This window comes from Eptatretus burgeri, chromosome 14, assembly GCF_056783735.1.
Source record: "Eptatretus burgeri isolate ZD-2024b chromosome 14, Ebu_testis_v1, whole genome shotgun sequence".
Lineage (NCBI taxonomy): Eukaryota > Metazoa > Chordata > Myxini > Myxiniformes > Myxinidae > Eptatretus > Eptatretus burgeri.
Genome location: NC_140974.1, coordinates 68,694,334 through 68,710,489, shown reverse-complemented (window position 1 = coordinate 68,710,489; position 16,156 = coordinate 68,694,334). Strand labels below are relative to the sequence as shown.

Below are 16,156 nucleotides of genomic sequence, written 5' to 3'. Positions count from 1 at the left end.
GGCAATAAGGTTTGAATACGAAGTTGGAAAATGAATGTTTGGGAATTTGATTTTAAGGATAATGAACCTTTGGGAATTAGGTTTGAAGGAAAATGAAGGTTTGAAGGATAATGAAGGTTTATGAATGAGGAAGGGCACAATGGGGAAGAGTCTACCGACAATAATTAACCCCGTAATGGCAGCCCGTACAGATGCCACATTTTCTTCTCAAGCCAAACGATGTAACAACTCGATATGTTCGCCCAAATTCATAACCTTTCTCTGCCTTTTGGTACAAATAACTTTGTGCATCACTTTATATTTGGGCTCATTAAGACGGTGTGTGAGAACACCACAAGGATCGTAATGGGAGATAATCGTTCATGCACGGGATTTAAATGATGACTCATCTCGACTCAAAAACTGAGATTGGTCGAAATTAAATCCCGCGATAACGGAATCAGAACACAATTGGTTACCCGCGATTGGTGGAAACCCTCGATCGTAGAACCCATGATTCTACGATCTGTAGATTATTTCCTGTGGGTTTCCTGTCTACGATTCTACGATTGGAGGGTTTCCTGTATTGGGGTGTTTTTATCTTTGCTTGTGGTCTTGGGGGAGGGGAGAGGGGGACACTCAAGTGCTCTATGTAAATGTGTATCATGTAGCGTCACCTCCAGGTAGTGGAGGGTATTACAAGTCTCCACCATTTACACTCCAGTATTCCTGTCCCCACGTTTTCCACTGCATTGAGGTGTTTTGAATTATAAGCAGTAGGTATGTTTTTGCTTCATGCACGTAAGCCAGGGTTTTTTGCCTCTACAGAGCTGTCAGTTGCCTATACACCACCAAATAAAGGTACGCGGCAGAAGAACGTGTTACATGCTTGGAACAAGATCGCCCGTAGGGCGGGTACTCTGCAAGTTCACTATAATCTATATATTAATACTGAAGGACCTATTTTGTGCTCCTCCTCGCGGTCGCGTCACGTTTTTCTCGGTACTGTGACCTGGACTGAAAGAAACATGGTACCTGCAAGAGTGCATCGCACATCGTGGCAATAGTCAACTTTCAACTCTGAAGCAGAATAAACACTGTTCGTTTTACATTCGTTTACATGGCGACGTGTGACGTCACCGCTGAGAGGCGTCAGGACGTCATGACATCATCGGTTATTCGCTGACGCCATTACGTCCGTCGTCAGAACGTTACTGCTGAGAGGTGTAATTACTAATTCCACTCCTCGAAAATAGCGTCTGCAATGTAAAACCCTCTTCTGCACATGGTGACTACCTCAGAATGTGAATTTGACACAAAAAATGTAACAAGAAACATTGTACAGTAGACACCGCTTTATAAATCCACCATGGGACCACGCCGTTTGGATTTATTAACCGGCTGGATTTATTGAGCAGAGAACCGATTTTCAGCCACCGACTGGATAGATAAGACAAAAAGCGAATGTCGTTAAACACTGCTTTATGCTACAAAAACTGATTTATCAAACGGTGACAAGGGGATTGTTCAAAAGAATCTCTCCAAGGTCGCTTGCTTGGGAGGGAAGGTTTTGCGCAAATGTTCCTTTATTGAATCCGTCACGTGGCGGAAATCGGGATGGGCAAAACCTGAGAGCTGCAGTCCCCTGTCCAATTTGGCGAGTGCAGTCCGCATTTCTGCCGCTGTTGGCATCGGCTCGGGTTCGTCGTCGCTTTCTTCCCTTGGCTATTGGGATTCGAAGTCCGTCACCAGTTGATGTTGATGTTGTTTTTTTTTCACTCTGCGGCAGCTCATACTACATCAAGTTTAGGTTGAGACCGCGCACGTGCCAAGCAGGTGGATTTATTATCCGGTGGATTTCTCTATGTAAAATTCCGTTCCAACTCATTTTGGTCACAATCAGCGGCTGGATTTTATAACTGTGGATTTATAAAGCGGCGTCTACTGTATCTTCTATCTATCTATCTTCTATATATTAATACTGAAGGACCAATTTTGTGCTCCTGGCAGTCGCGGCACGTTTTTCTCAGTACTGTGACCTGGACTGAAAGAAACTTCGTACCTGAAAGACTGCACCGCACATAGTGGCAATAGTCAACTTTCAACTCTGAAGCAGAATAAACACTTTTCGTTGAGATGGGGGCGAGGAGTGAAGAGGCGGGGGCGGGGGATGAAGAGGCGGGGGCGGGGGATGAAGAGGCGGGGCGGGGGATGAAGAGGCGGGGGCGGGGGATGAAGAGGCGGGGGATGAAGAGGCGGGGCGGGGGATGAAGAGACGGGGCGGGGGATGAAGAGACGGGGGCGGGGTATGAGGAGACGGGGGCAGGGAGAGAAGAGGGGGGGGGCAGGGTAAGCAAATTTTTGGGCGGAGGTAAGCAAATTGAAAGCGGGAGACGGGGGAAATGGGGTGGGGGCTGGGTTGAATTAGGCGGAGTTGAGTGTGAGGGGGTGGGCAGGGGGGTGGGGGCCTGGGGACTAGTGGGGCGGGGAATCAAAAGACGGGGGGCGGGGAGTGAAGAGGCGGGGCCGGGGTAATTACATTTTTGGGCGGGGTAAGCAAATTGAATGGGGCAGGGGCAAGCACACCCTGTCCAGTCCATGTCCCTCGAGTGTGTGTGAGCTGGTGAGGGTGGTTGAATGAACGGAATCCGTCTGTGACGGGGTTTCAGCTCGTATATCTAATTCGGCGTTAAAAATCTGAGAAAACATTTCCCAACACAGTTGTAGGGATGGATGAGACAGCATCAACAATACGATGTTTAAGTTATTCAAGGTCTCTTCGTGTGCTGGTGTGGACTTTACTTTTTTTTAAACCCAGAGATATAAATCTAAAGGTGTTTCATCAGGTGAGCGAGCAGGCCATTTCATAGGTCCTGCTCGACCAATCCAACTGTCTGGCAAAGTTTGATTTCAGAGTACTTTCACAATTCGAGCAAAGTGAGGTGGTGCTCATTCATGTTGAAAGATAACTCTGTAACAAGTCGGGATTTTCTTGAAGTTGTGGAATCATGAACTCTCATAGCATGTTGAGGTAAGAAATGCTGGTGACAGTGCGTTCATCAAATAAATATGGTCCATAGATGTGAAAACGTGACACCGCACATCAGACGTTTACTTTCGGTGAATCCCTTTCGTGTTCATACAATTCATTCAGATTTTCTTCTCCCCATAAGCCTACAATTGTGATGATTAACATTGCCTGATATGTGAAATGTAGCCTAATCACTAAGAATGATGTTTGCTTAAAAAATAAGTTCATCCAATTCTATCAGTTTAATTAAGCCTTGACAAGATTTACTCTTTTTCATGATCTTCTTTCAAACATTTATGAACTCCTTGCATTTTATAACATTAAATCTCAATTTTTTTTAATGAACAATATCATGAACAGAGCTTTTCGGAATGTTTAACTCAAGTGATGCTCTCTCTCTCTCCTAAATAACTTTTTTGGGGTTGTTGTTACGTGCCTCGGTAACAGCATTCGCCCTTTCATATGACTTTCTTGGCCTTCCGGCAGATTTTCCCCTTCAGGACAGATCCTGTAGCCTCAAACTGATCCACCCATCTCCGTATGGAGTGTCTTTCAGCTGCTAGTTTGTTCATTTCACGCTTAAAAAACGCCTTTCGGCCCCTGATAGTCCGGCAGACAAGTGAAATATTTTGGGGAATTGTGCCTTTGATGATACAAGCATGAACTTTTGCACACTGTTAGATCATGCCCTAATGAAGATATTTAGCTATAGGGCCATCGCAGAATTGTCCTGTGGCCAAAGTGGCGGCCATTTTCCAAAATGGCCACCGCCAGTTGTTATTTTACCAGTTTCTCAGGTTCTCGACCAGCTAGGATATTGATTCTGGTGGCTAATCGTACATTTTCAAGGATGAGGAATGCAGTCGTACTACTTATAACATGCTAGCAACTACCAAACTACATATGTCTAGCATTCAGGGAATTAAATAATAGTAAAACCATCAAATATTAGCGGAGTTATGCACATTTTCGGGAATTTCAGATTCAGCCCATGAGCTGTGTGCTGACCTCATAATTATGTTTATGTGTATTCATATATTTCGCTGCATATTCACGCAGAACATCATAATAACGTCACAATGATAATCTATGTTGTTAGTACAGCTTTTGTGTACCATAAAATTCGGACTATTAGCCGCAACTTTTTCCCTCAACTTCGAACTCTGCGGCTAAAATAACGATGCGGCTTGTTGATGGATTTTTCCGATGTTGCGGGTTTTCCTGATGACTCGTTCAGGCCAAATCAAGTTGTTGTCGTTAGTCTCCAGTCTATATTTAGATTCACATTAGGTTTCAAAACTGGTTTTGACTCTGTGAATTCAAAACTCACTGTTAAAGTCCTCTTCCTGCAGAAAGTCAATTAATTTTCCTGACTCATCGCAGAGAGGTTATTCTTCTTACTTGGATTGACATCGTTATTTATCTATATTTTATTTATATTTACGTTTATTACCTTGCATTGTTAACCGAAAATTGAAAAACGCAGAATGAGCGAGGTAAACCACAGCTGAGCTAGAAAAAGTTCAATCCACACTCCAAGTGTCTTCCCTGATCGCCACGGCTGTTTGTGTGTTTCCCTGCTTTCTTCAGTGATGAGTTTGCGACCTCAGAATATATTTAGACAGATATTGATTTGGTAAGAGTACGGTATAAAGAAACAAGAGGTCCACACGAGGAATTCAAAACTCAGAGGGGTGAACTTTCTCGCTGCATTAAGTCAACTAAGGCTTTCAGAGGTAGGAAATGCCGATGGCCCGAACTGGAAGACGAACTTGAAGACTGGGTTAACACACAGAGTGGATGGTCGGAGTGTTTCTACTGTTCAGATTAGACTCAAAGCAAGATCGATCACTTTTTGTGGCTAATTTTCAGACGTTTTTGTGCTTGTTTTTATGTGTGCAACATTTGTGGCTTATAAACCAGTGTGGTTTGTGTGTGTTTAAATTCCAGATTTTTTTTTTTTTAATTTAGGGGATGCGGCTTGTATAACGATGCGCTCAATGGTCCGAATTTTACGGTACTTGTGTACACCGAGTAACAACGCCTAATCTGCATGTATATCTGTATGCTTTCAGTTGACCTGGACTGTGACTGTGGTGGCAGCCAACATATTTTCCTGGAGATTTCAGCTTATGGTAGAGTGTTGGTGATATTGTTACGGAATTTGAAACCTTTTGCAGACAGCAGTCCCCCCCCCCCCCCATAGCTTAGTTATTCCGATAAGTATGTGTTTATAGTTAGAATCCCTCCTTCTGTCTAATGGGAATTTCATGTGTGCGCTATAACTTATTTTATAGTTAGAATTTATATATCAACTACAACAACAACAACAGCGGACCGTCGCCTCGCTCCACCGTCGCCATGACACACGTGGCCTAAGGTGAGGAGGTAGGCGGAGTTACAATCGCCTCAGCTCCGACTCCGCCCCAGAAAGGTGGGAGTTGCCCCGCCTACCGTGGGCCTGTCCAATGAGGGACGGCCAGCGGATCGCGCGATGCAACCATCCAATCAGGAGGCGAGTGGCGAGGAAAGAAATCCCTCCCACCTGAAGAGGGTTCTAAGTGGGGAAAGTGAGCTCTGGATTGTTTTGGGGGCATTCGTTGGAGGATTTTGTTGCAGCTCTGCGTGGGGCGTTCGTTGGAGTTTTGCTGGGTCTTGTCCGTGACCATGATTCTCGCCCTGGGACTCTGACGACTCGACTCGAGTTCCTCCGCGGGCACGAGCTCCACGCGTGTGACCGTGGCGCCGTTATTGGTCCTTGGTGCTGCGTTGTTGGCGGCGGGTCCGAGTCCCGCCACCGGACAAGTTCGAGGCGGACAGGGGCGAATACAGGCCACGGCCATCGTGTGTGTGTGTGTGTGTGTGTGTGTGTGTGTGTGTGTGTGTGTGTGTGTGTGTGTGTGTGTGTGTGTGTGTGTGTGTGTGTGTGTGTGTGTGTGTGTGTGTGTGTGTGTCCAGCCTGTATAAGTAGAAATTGTTTAGTGTTTTTCATTGTACATGGTTTTCATCTCTATTATAATACCAAGCTTGCACACTAAAAACTCAACTCGCCGTCACACGATCCCTATGAAATTGCTGTGGCACTTAGTGGACATGCCGACAATGTTTGGGAAGTTTTGGCGTTCCATAGTACCACTTGCATTTTGCACAATGCGTATTTTTGTCATTCCCCGTGTACGGTCTGTCATCTGCTACCAGCTATGTTGTACTGCTATCCCGTGCATGTGCACGGGTATCGCTAGTTTCTTTTATTCGTGATAACTGCTCTTTTTGTGCCCCCCCTCCCCGATTATTGTTATAAATAAACCCCTGTTAAATGTACCAGCTCGTTTTCTGTGCTTTCCTTCATTGGCCTAGCAAGGTGCGTATTTAGAAATAGTAAGGCCGTTCAGGCCGGTAAGTTGTCATTTGGTCCGACAGATCTTTGTAATCCCCGCTCGGTTTACACCTGGATCTGGCTCGGTAAACGGTCCGTTCCATCCGAGGTCCGTCGAGGGTGTGGTTTTCCCCGGTAGTTAGATGACGTGGGTATTTAGGTATATTGAATTAGGCAATTAACCCTACCCCACGCCGTCAAATATTGGCGACCACAGTCCGCTAAGGGACCCGTGAACTCTCGGACTTATCCGAGAGTCACGACCTACATTCCGGGTGTTCGGTGAGAGACGACTCTACTGCTCCACCTCGTGGCCGTTTATCGCCGCTGAACCCCGGCCCACAGCAGTGGGTTAGGGTTAATTATATAACTAGTACATACTGTTCTCATATTATAACTAGTAGATACTGTTCTAAAGTAGCATAGTGCATTGGGGCAATGGCCAAACTATACAAGGTGGTGGACCCTGATGAGCCTAGCTCATCAGGTAAACAATGCCCGATCACAGACTGGAACAAATGTGTTCTGTGTCAGGAAGACACTGATGAGATGCTGACATGTCCATACAATTCAGCACGTGGCACAGATGGGGCAGGATACAGGACCATAGCTGAGCATCTTGTAGCATTCGACAAGATCAGTTGCCTGCTAAGAACACTAAAACTGTCACAACTGGATGAGGGTCAGGGCATCGAGGCAGCATTCCGGTTCACAAAGCCAAATGGCATGACTCCTGCAGACTGCAGTATAACAAAACAAAACTTCAGAGGGCTGAAAAGAGGAAAACACACCACGATGATGACCCAGAAACCCACAAGTTCACCCGTCAGAGCATTGAACGTGAAACTCATTCAATAGAGACATGCTTCTTCTGTGGAAAATCTGCTGCAAAAGATGCTTTGTGTAATGCATCAACATTCAAACTTGAAATTTGTGTGAGGCAGTGTGCCCTCAAACTATAGGATAAACACCTCCTATCCAAACTCATTGTTTGAGATCTCATTGCCCAAGAGGCTAAGTACCATGCTCAGTGTCTTGCCTCTCTGTACAATAAAGCGAGGGACACAAAGGCACAAGAATCTAATGTCGACACTGAAACCATGGAGTTGCATTAGCTGGACTTGTCGCCTATATTGAGGAAGTGTGCATGGACAATATAGTTGCACCAGTGTTCAAGCTAACAGACTTGGTGAATCTGTACAGTACCAGGCTGGAACAACTGGGGACACGCGTGACGGGGCATGTACACTCCACTAAACTCAAGAACAGAATACTGGGTTACTTCCCAGACATGGATGCTCACAAGCAAGGTCATGATGGGGTGCTCGTGTGCAATGAGGAGGTTTATGCTGCATTAGGGAAAGCATGTGAGCACGATGCTGAAAATGGTGCAGTTCATCTAGCCAGAGCTTTGATCATCTCGCCTTTGATGACGTCACTCGAGCCTTCTGTGCCTTGGCTGCCACCCCAGACACCATAGACAACTGGATGGAGTCTGGAGCGATTCGTGGTATTGCTCTATGACCGCACTAGCAGCCTGGAATCAGTCAATCAGGCACGCAATCAGCTGTTCACCCAGAAAGGTGGAGACATTGAAGGACTCCCTACAACACAAGCAGCACTGATTCAGCACACATAGAGGGCTGCCTACCAAGCTGGTCACTGCTGGGGACAGATGATGGTTGCAGTCCCGGAACTCCCATCCCCAGGTGACTGGGGGTGGAAGAAGAAGGACACGGGTGGATGGGAAGTTCACTGCACCACACTGCCAGAAGTGACCCAGGCCTGTCGAGAACTCATACGCTGTGGATGCAAAAAGGGGTGCAGAGGACAGTGCAAATGTGTCAGGGCAGCACTTCAGTGCACTGCCCTTTGCCACTGTGGTGGACTGTGTTCTCAAAACTAACATTACATTTCATTGAAAACCTGTAATATTACCATGGAAGGTCTTACCTGGTTAATAATGGAAGGACTGTTGTGGACTTGCCCTCACCACTATCATGTCAAACAACAATGGGACATGCACTCTTGATTTGCAAGATACAGCATAATCTCATGAACTGTGTGCTCATATAAATAAACTACCAAATATTATAAAGGAAACATTGCGAAGACTGCATTGTTCTCTTATGTATATAAAGGAAACATTGCGAAGACTGCATTGTACTCTCATGAATATGTCAGTTTCAAAACATGTACATGTATAACTCCACCAATATTAAATGCGTTTATAATTTTTGGGCAGTCGATCTAGTCTACTGTTCTTATCAGTATTTCCGTCGATATGTTTGTCTGTCTGTCTGTCTCTCTGTTTGTATATATATATATATATATATATATATATATATATATATATATATATATATATATATATATATATATATATATATATATATATATATATATATATGTCTGTTCGGTCTGTTCGGAGAGTAAAGGGTTCCCTTGAGAGCCCACACATTGATTACAAGAGGGGAGGAAGTCAGAAATCCAAGAGTGGAGTTGGCCTTGGATTCCAAAGGCAGACAGTTTGAAGAGCAAGGCGGGATGCCTGACTATCAAAAGCTTGAGATATGTCCAGAGAGATGGCCCTGACCTCATGTTTGATATTGAGGGCCCCCACCGTTGTTGGGAGAGTCAAAGCAGCATGTTCAAGATAGAGGGACCAAGTCTGAATCAGAATTTATGATCTGAGTTGAGGCTGTTGGAAGAAAGGAATAATTTTCTGTCAACTGCAATGATGGATTCCATGACCTTGCTGATGATTGCAAGTACAGTAAGCTGACTCGGCTTTAGTTAAGGGGCTCCGTTTTTGCACCTTTTTTCTGTCGTGCTGTGATGACTGGTTTCCAATCTCCCAGGTGGATATAGAAGACCAGTCCTGAAGTGTTACAAAAAACCAAACAAACAAAAATAAAAAATAATAATTTAAAAAACCCACAAATATATGAAGTGCGAATGTAGAAGTCGGTCACATTTTATGACCCGTGAATATGTCCTATTTATAAACGTGAGGATGGGAGTTCAGAGCTTTTTTGCGTACTATGTCGCGTCGGAGTTTTGAGTTGCTGCTCTTTTTCTTTGTTTTTTAGCTTCGTCTTGGGAGTAAACTCAAATTTGGAGTTCACCTTCCAGCTGGCGTGGATTGATCTCGTGAAAAGCCTTGGTATCTTTTGACATGGTGACTCTGCTTGATGATGATGGTTCTTTGCAGGCTTACAGAGGAACAAGAGGTGAAGAAGAAAGTTGAGCATGATATAAAAGTTACCATTTTCACACTGATGAGTGAAATCAACCGCAAGGGAAAGTCTCTGATGCAGCAGCTTGAGGTATTGCTTGACATTTCACACCTACACACCATTTTGCATCATCTGCTTTTAAAACCTATCTCCTCAACCGACCCAGTTCATCCATCACCCTCCACCTCTTTTACCATCATTTTCCCGATAGCGTGGGTGTTTATTTGGTCATCTTTTTTGTTTTTTGTATAAACTAAACTACTATCTCACAATCTGTTTTCACATAGTTTACAATTTGTGCCCTTAGAATATGAGTGGAAAGCGACAGGAGCAACTGAGGATACAGCAGAGAGAAGTTGTGCGACTGGCCAGACAGGTTGATCATGTGATTGACTTTTCAAGATTGGCGGTTGCTGGAGGAAATGCATTGCCATTGCTTTTCAGCAAGAGATTGGTGAGGAGATTGTGTAAGCTGGGGAATCTAGGAACGCGCGACATTTTCTAGTTTTGTTGTTGATGTTGGGACAAATGCACGACCTCTTAAAATGTGCAATTTGAAAGAGGAATACCTGTAGCTTCGATGCCGACAAAGAGAGTTTTGGAAAATTTGAGGCATGTGCTCACTGTTTGGGATGACGAGTGTAGGTTGGATTTTGGAAGCTTTGAGGAAGGGATTGATTGACAGACTGCTTGGAGTCTATTTGCAATGCCTTTTTATTTTCATTGCCAAAGGTGCATGGAGGCTGGCAGGATGGCCGAGAGGCAGGCACACTCGCCTTTAAGCTGTCTTACTTGGGTTTGAATCCCGACCCAGCTATAAGTTGTCATCCTGGTCCCTCAAAACTGGATGTCCTGTCTGCCGTCATTAGCTGGTGGACGTTAGATCCCACGGTATCTTTTGCGAAGAGTAGGCGAGCTATCACTGGCACCATGAACAAATTCCAAATTCCTGCCTCAACTACTCCTGGAAAGGCAACGGCAAACCACCAGGCATGTCTTTTGCCAAGCTCTGCAACAGAGTATGGTACATCAAAATGAGAATCGGGTGCATAGAGGAGCGGATACATTAACAAGAATGGGAAGGACGTTGTTTTGATGGACAAGTTTGTACCTCCAGCTTCACAGGTCTGTTTCAGTCTTCTCGTTCTGTAATGTTTTCAGGGCCTCAAAGGCCTTTCCTGGTCTCTGGTAATCATTGCAGAGGATTGTGTTACATGTAACTGAACTTTGTTTCGTTTATTTCCCACAGATATTTTTTCAACTGCGGCGAGTGCTGCGTGCTCCATGCGAGCCATGTCCCTTGCCCCCAGGAACTCTTCGTTTTCACTGCGATAGCAATCTATGGGCAAAAAATGTTTTTAATTTGGGTGAGTTCACTTCATGACTCGACACGACACTTGAAACTGTTTTCTCCTTAAACTTTTATATGTGAATACCAAGCATTTTAATCCATTTGTTGTTTTACTCTTACATGGCCTTAATTTATGCATTTTAAAAGAAAGTTCAGCTTCTTAGCCCTTTCCTGTTTTCCTCCCCCATTTTTTTTTATCCTTAGGCTCTATTGTGTACGATGGGCGACGCCCAAACTCGCTCCCAGTGTCTCCTACTATCGTCCCTTCTGTTTTTCCTCCGGGCCAAGGCCCGCCAGCACCACCAGCTCCCTTTCCTACACATACCCATCCTTTCACTGAACACTTTCCTTCAGTCGGCCACCGAGTTCCTCGCCCCATACCCCAGCGTCCAAACTTATTCCCGTCCAGCTCACTTGCTGTTGGAGAGAGGGTCAGGCCTGGAGAAGTGGCAGTCATGCAGGTATGTCAGATGATCGTTCCTCTATTCTCTTTCCCAAAGTGGAACAGTCCCACCCCCCCCCCCCCAAACCTGAGTTTTTATTTTTTTTTTAAACTTTAATTGTTCTGAAGACCTGTGGCAGAAAGTAGACTTCTGTGTTGTGAAATAAAAATCCTAGTTGTGTTTATTTTCTCAGTACATGGTTTGGCCACTTACAATGGCAGCTTGAGGACAGCTTTTCCAAGAAGTCCAACATTTCATTCAGCATCTTTCTGGAAAGTCTTGATTAGTGGAGCAGGCTCCCTCAGTGAATCATTTTGTATCCAGCCTGTGGCTGCTTGATGCATAATTGCTGGGAGTGTGGCTATGCCGCTGATGAAGTTCCCCCTGTTTCCAGTAAGCTGGTACTCATTTTGCTGACTTGGGAAGGATGACAGGCTGAGTCAACCCACCTCAGGTCAGGTCAGGAATGGGAGCATGCGCCAGAGCATTGCGTCGCTGCATCCACTTTCCTCTGGTACTCTAGGGGCCTCCATCTGGCCATCCCCCAGGCAGATGCCTGGCCCATCCCCATCTCCTTGAGATGCCGATCAACCTGCTGCAACCATGAAACATGTGGTCGGCCTTTGGCCTCCTCCACTCACGAGACTCCCTCGCTGAGAGAATCTGGTGAGCAGGATCCGCGTCAGGAAAACGAGCCACATGTCCAAACAGCGCAGCTGATGCTCACGGACTATGCAGGTAACAAATCTCATTTGAATCTCTCTCAGCAACTGCTCATTGGATACAAAGTCTGACCAGCGATAACCAAGGATTCTCCGAAGAGACCTGGTACCAAAGGGATTAAGTCTCCTTCTCAGATTCTTGGTCAGAGTCCAAGTCTCACATCCATAGAGCAAGACTGGAAGCACCAAGGACCTGAAGATTCGGACTTTCGTCCTCCCGCACAGATACCGGCAGCGCCACACCCCATGATTCAGTGAAACTATGACTCCCCAGGCCCGACCCAGATGTCTGTTGACCTATGGCTCACAGCCAGCAGAGACATGAATATCACTGCCAAGGTAAGTGAATCTCCCCACGACCTCAACATCTTTACCACAAACAGGCCCAGACAGGACAGCAACATCCAAGATGTCATTGAAAGCCTGGATCTTAGTTTTGACCCAGGAAACCCGTAATCCCAGCGGCTCCGACTCCTCATTCAGCACCTCGAGGGTCCCCAAAAGGATGTCTGTAGTCTCCGCAAAAATGACTGCATCATCTGCGAAATCAAGGTCAGAGATCTTGACATTCCCAAATGATGCACCGCAGCTTGATCTCTCTGACATCCTCCCCAGAATCCAGTCCATACAAGTGCTGAAAAGTGTGGGGGTCAGTACACACCCCTGACAAACTCCAGTAACAACTGGAAATAAATCAAAGATGGAACCACCACATCTCACAGCACTCTCAGTACCAGAGTGTAGTTCAGACATCAGATCGATCAGTTTTGGTGGCACCCCACGAAGACCAAGAATTCTCCAGAGGGCATCCCGATTCACTGAATCAAATGCTTTATAGAGATCAACATAGGCTGCAAGCAGCCCCTGCTGAAACTCTCGTCTGCGTTCGGTGAGGACCCGAAGAGCAAGGATACGTCAATCGTTGACCTCTTTGGTGTAAAGCCTGATTGCTCTGGACGCTGGTGCTCAAGCAGATGGTGGCGAACCCTATTAAGAATTATCCGAGCAAAGACCTTGCCTGGCACTGAGAGCAGTGTCACTCCTCAGTCGTTGTTGCAGTCTTGGCGATCACCCTTCCCTTTCCAGAGAGGAACAACAAGGCCCTCTTCCAGTCAGTTGGGATGATGCCTGTGTTCCAGGCAGAGCACAAAACTGCATGCAACAACACGAGTACAGCATTTCCACCAGCCTTGAGAAGATCAGCATGGATGCCACAGATTGCTGTAGCTTTACCCCATTTCAACCGGTTCACCGCAGCCTGTGTTTCCACAAACGAAGATGGACCACAGTTGATTGGAGGGTCAGCAACAGGGATTGCAACACCCCTGACGTCCAACTCGACAGCTGGTGGATCAGCCTGGTGCAGTCGCTCAAAGTAACTGGCCCAGCGGGCCTTCACTTCGGACTCCTCTGTCAAGGGCCCACCACCCTCCGCTCTAACTGCAGTGCACCAAGGGACGGACTTGGATGAACGCAATTCCCCTGTAAGCAGGACGAGAATCACTTGACCACAGGTGATGCTCTACCCCCTCACAGATTCCTCACACATAGGCCTCCTTGTCCACCCTGAGCACATGTACAGTTTTATGCCTCAGCTCCTTGAACAGCTCAGCTCTGCCATTTAGCCCGGCCTTGCGACTCTGGTCAATGGTATCTAGTGTCCTTTGAGAGAAATTCTTCTTTGCCCTTCGGTGAGTTCCAAGACATTCACCGGCAACATCAAGGACGGTGGTCTTGAAGGCACTCCACAACTCTTCAGGATCTCCCAAAGCACCTGGACCTCCCAAATCTCCACTCATCCTGTTCGCAAACTCCTCAGCTACTCTCTCATCTTTTGAGCTTGCCAACATCCAGCCTAGGCTGGGATGGTACCATTCTCCTGGATTTAAGGTGCAACTTAAGAGTTGCGACAACAAGCTGGTGGTCAGTATTGAGGAACTGGGCACTCCGGTCAACCCTGCAGTTCTGGATCATCCTCCAGCGACCATCAACGAGCACATGGTGAATCTCATTTGCCACACTGCCAGCGTTGGAATACCAAGTCCAGCGATGAGCTTGTCGGCGCTGAAACCATGAATCAGCCGCCCTAAGTCCATGACTTCTTGCAAAGTCAAGGAACTTAGTGCTATTCTGGTTCACAGTTGCAGACCCTTGGGGTCAACATATGTTCATCACCATCCCTATCAGTTCCAGTCGATGCATTGAAATCCCCCAAGACTAGAAGAGTATCTCGCCTGGGACACTGATCAGTCACAGACTCGAGCATGGCATAGATAGAATGCGTCCTTCACGGTTAGATCACTCGCCTCAGTCAGAGCATATACAGAGACCAAGGAAATGACACCCAAGGAGTGACGAATCCTTCGTCTCATTCTCCTTCGGAATGTTACCCTGTGATTTCCCTACTATCATCAAAGATTGGTTTTCCCGAAGGCTTTGCCCCAATCCCTTTATCCGGTGAGCTGCCCTGCGAAGGGAAGCTGCACAGGAGGTACTCCACGGAGTGGGTTTTCAGATTTTTTTATGCTTCGAGAATGTTTTGCGGAATGAAGGGTTTTCTGGTGGCCGGAGTGCAAATCCTGCCACCAACCTCCTAATAAGAAGTAACCCAACTGCAGGAGGACATCTGCAGACACAGTTGGGCACTAGATATGGATGGCCATTGGCTCACAGGAGCTCCTCCTCCAACCCACCTGGTGTTATTTAACAGGCCGACAGGGGCTCAAACTCAAGACCCTAAGATTTAAAGCCAACCACTTTAATCATGAAAGGGGAGTTCCCAAACGCTCAGACCACCATGAAGCTAATCAATCCCTTGATACCCGACAAAATAGATATGACGTCTTTTTCCAATTTCCGAATGATGAAGTCGGTAAATTTGTGATTAAGTCGATATTCTTCTTCTGCTTCTTCTGCTTCTCCTTCTTCTTCTTCTTCTTCTTCTTCTCTCCTTCTTCTTCTTCGCCCTCTTCAGAATAACTGTGACGTCGCATCAGGAAGTGGAACGTCATATCCGTACTGTATTCGGGTTACATATCGGAACGATTTCACTCAAACAGCGAATAATTTTAGATTTTCCACAAACATGCCGAGTCGATGCGTCCTTGGTGCTTGTATCGTAATTCACGCCAATATGGTTTCATGCTACACCAATGGCTGTGTGGGTGAAATTTTAGTCACAGGAAACTATAATTCAAATACAAGCTGTTTATTCAGTAAAATACAAGACACTTCTGTGCACAGAAGGAAGACCTCAACTTGCTACATAGTTGTAAGCTGAAGACTTAAGGTTATATAGCATATTGAGCGTGTATATACAGTTTTTTACCAAGATATCAGATGGAACTTTGTGGACTTCAAATATGCCACATAGAGAGGTTTTGGTTTGTTTTGGAGTTTATTTACAGCTTCGAGGAGAGGGGTGTGGGAGGGGAGGTAGGAGAGAGTCATGTTTTGCCCTGCTGACTACATGATCACAGGTCAATGGTCACTAAACAGATAAGGTTTTACAAGGTTGTTTATGACTAAAGTAAAGATCATGTGTATTCTGCTTCTTACTGGCCTTCTCAGCATGTATACTTGGCTTTATCAGCATGTATGTTTATTAAATTATTTCAAAAGAACTAAACTAAGTTAATTAAATTATTTCTCAAAAATCTCTAAACTAAGTTAATTTTGCATTTTACATGATAATTATATTACATTAATAATCAAGTTTCCACAGCTGAAAGACCCTAAGTTTGCCAGAAATTGGACGAGGCTTGTCCGAAATACCTGAGTGTGGATCGGGCCAACAAAATGTTTGCCTTTATACTTGGAACATTTTACAGAGCACTATTATGAAACAACAGAGATGGCTAGATCTTGTGATTATCTGCCACTAATGAGAGAGGATGCTATCCCCATGATTAAGTGGAAGAAACAGCCGTCCCTTGAAACTGTAACACCATCTCTAAACAGCCATCAGCACATGTACACGGACGATTTTAGCAGTGAATCAAACACCTGTTGCCAT

At 45.6% G+C, this 16,156-nt stretch overlaps 1 protein-coding gene across 1 annotated transcript in view; it reads left to right on the top strand.

Moving 5' to 3' along the window:
* The window catches only part of LOC147013531 (E3 ubiquitin-protein ligase TRIM33-like), a gene marked incomplete at its 3' end in the record, with an annotated part of 165,423 nt that overhangs the window by 71,912 nt on the left and 77,355 nt on the right, over positions 1-16,156 (top strand). Inside the window, exons 6-9 of the mRNA XM_085853486.1 lie at positions 9,601-9,715; positions 9,933-10,079; positions 10,875-10,992; positions 11,181-11,437. Coding sequence (XP_085709612.1) covers positions 9,601-9,715; positions 9,933-10,079; positions 10,875-10,992; positions 11,181-11,437 — 637 coding nt within the window. The remainder of the gene's footprint in view (positions 1-9,600; positions 9,716-9,932; positions 10,080-10,874; positions 10,993-11,180; positions 11,438-16,156) is intronic.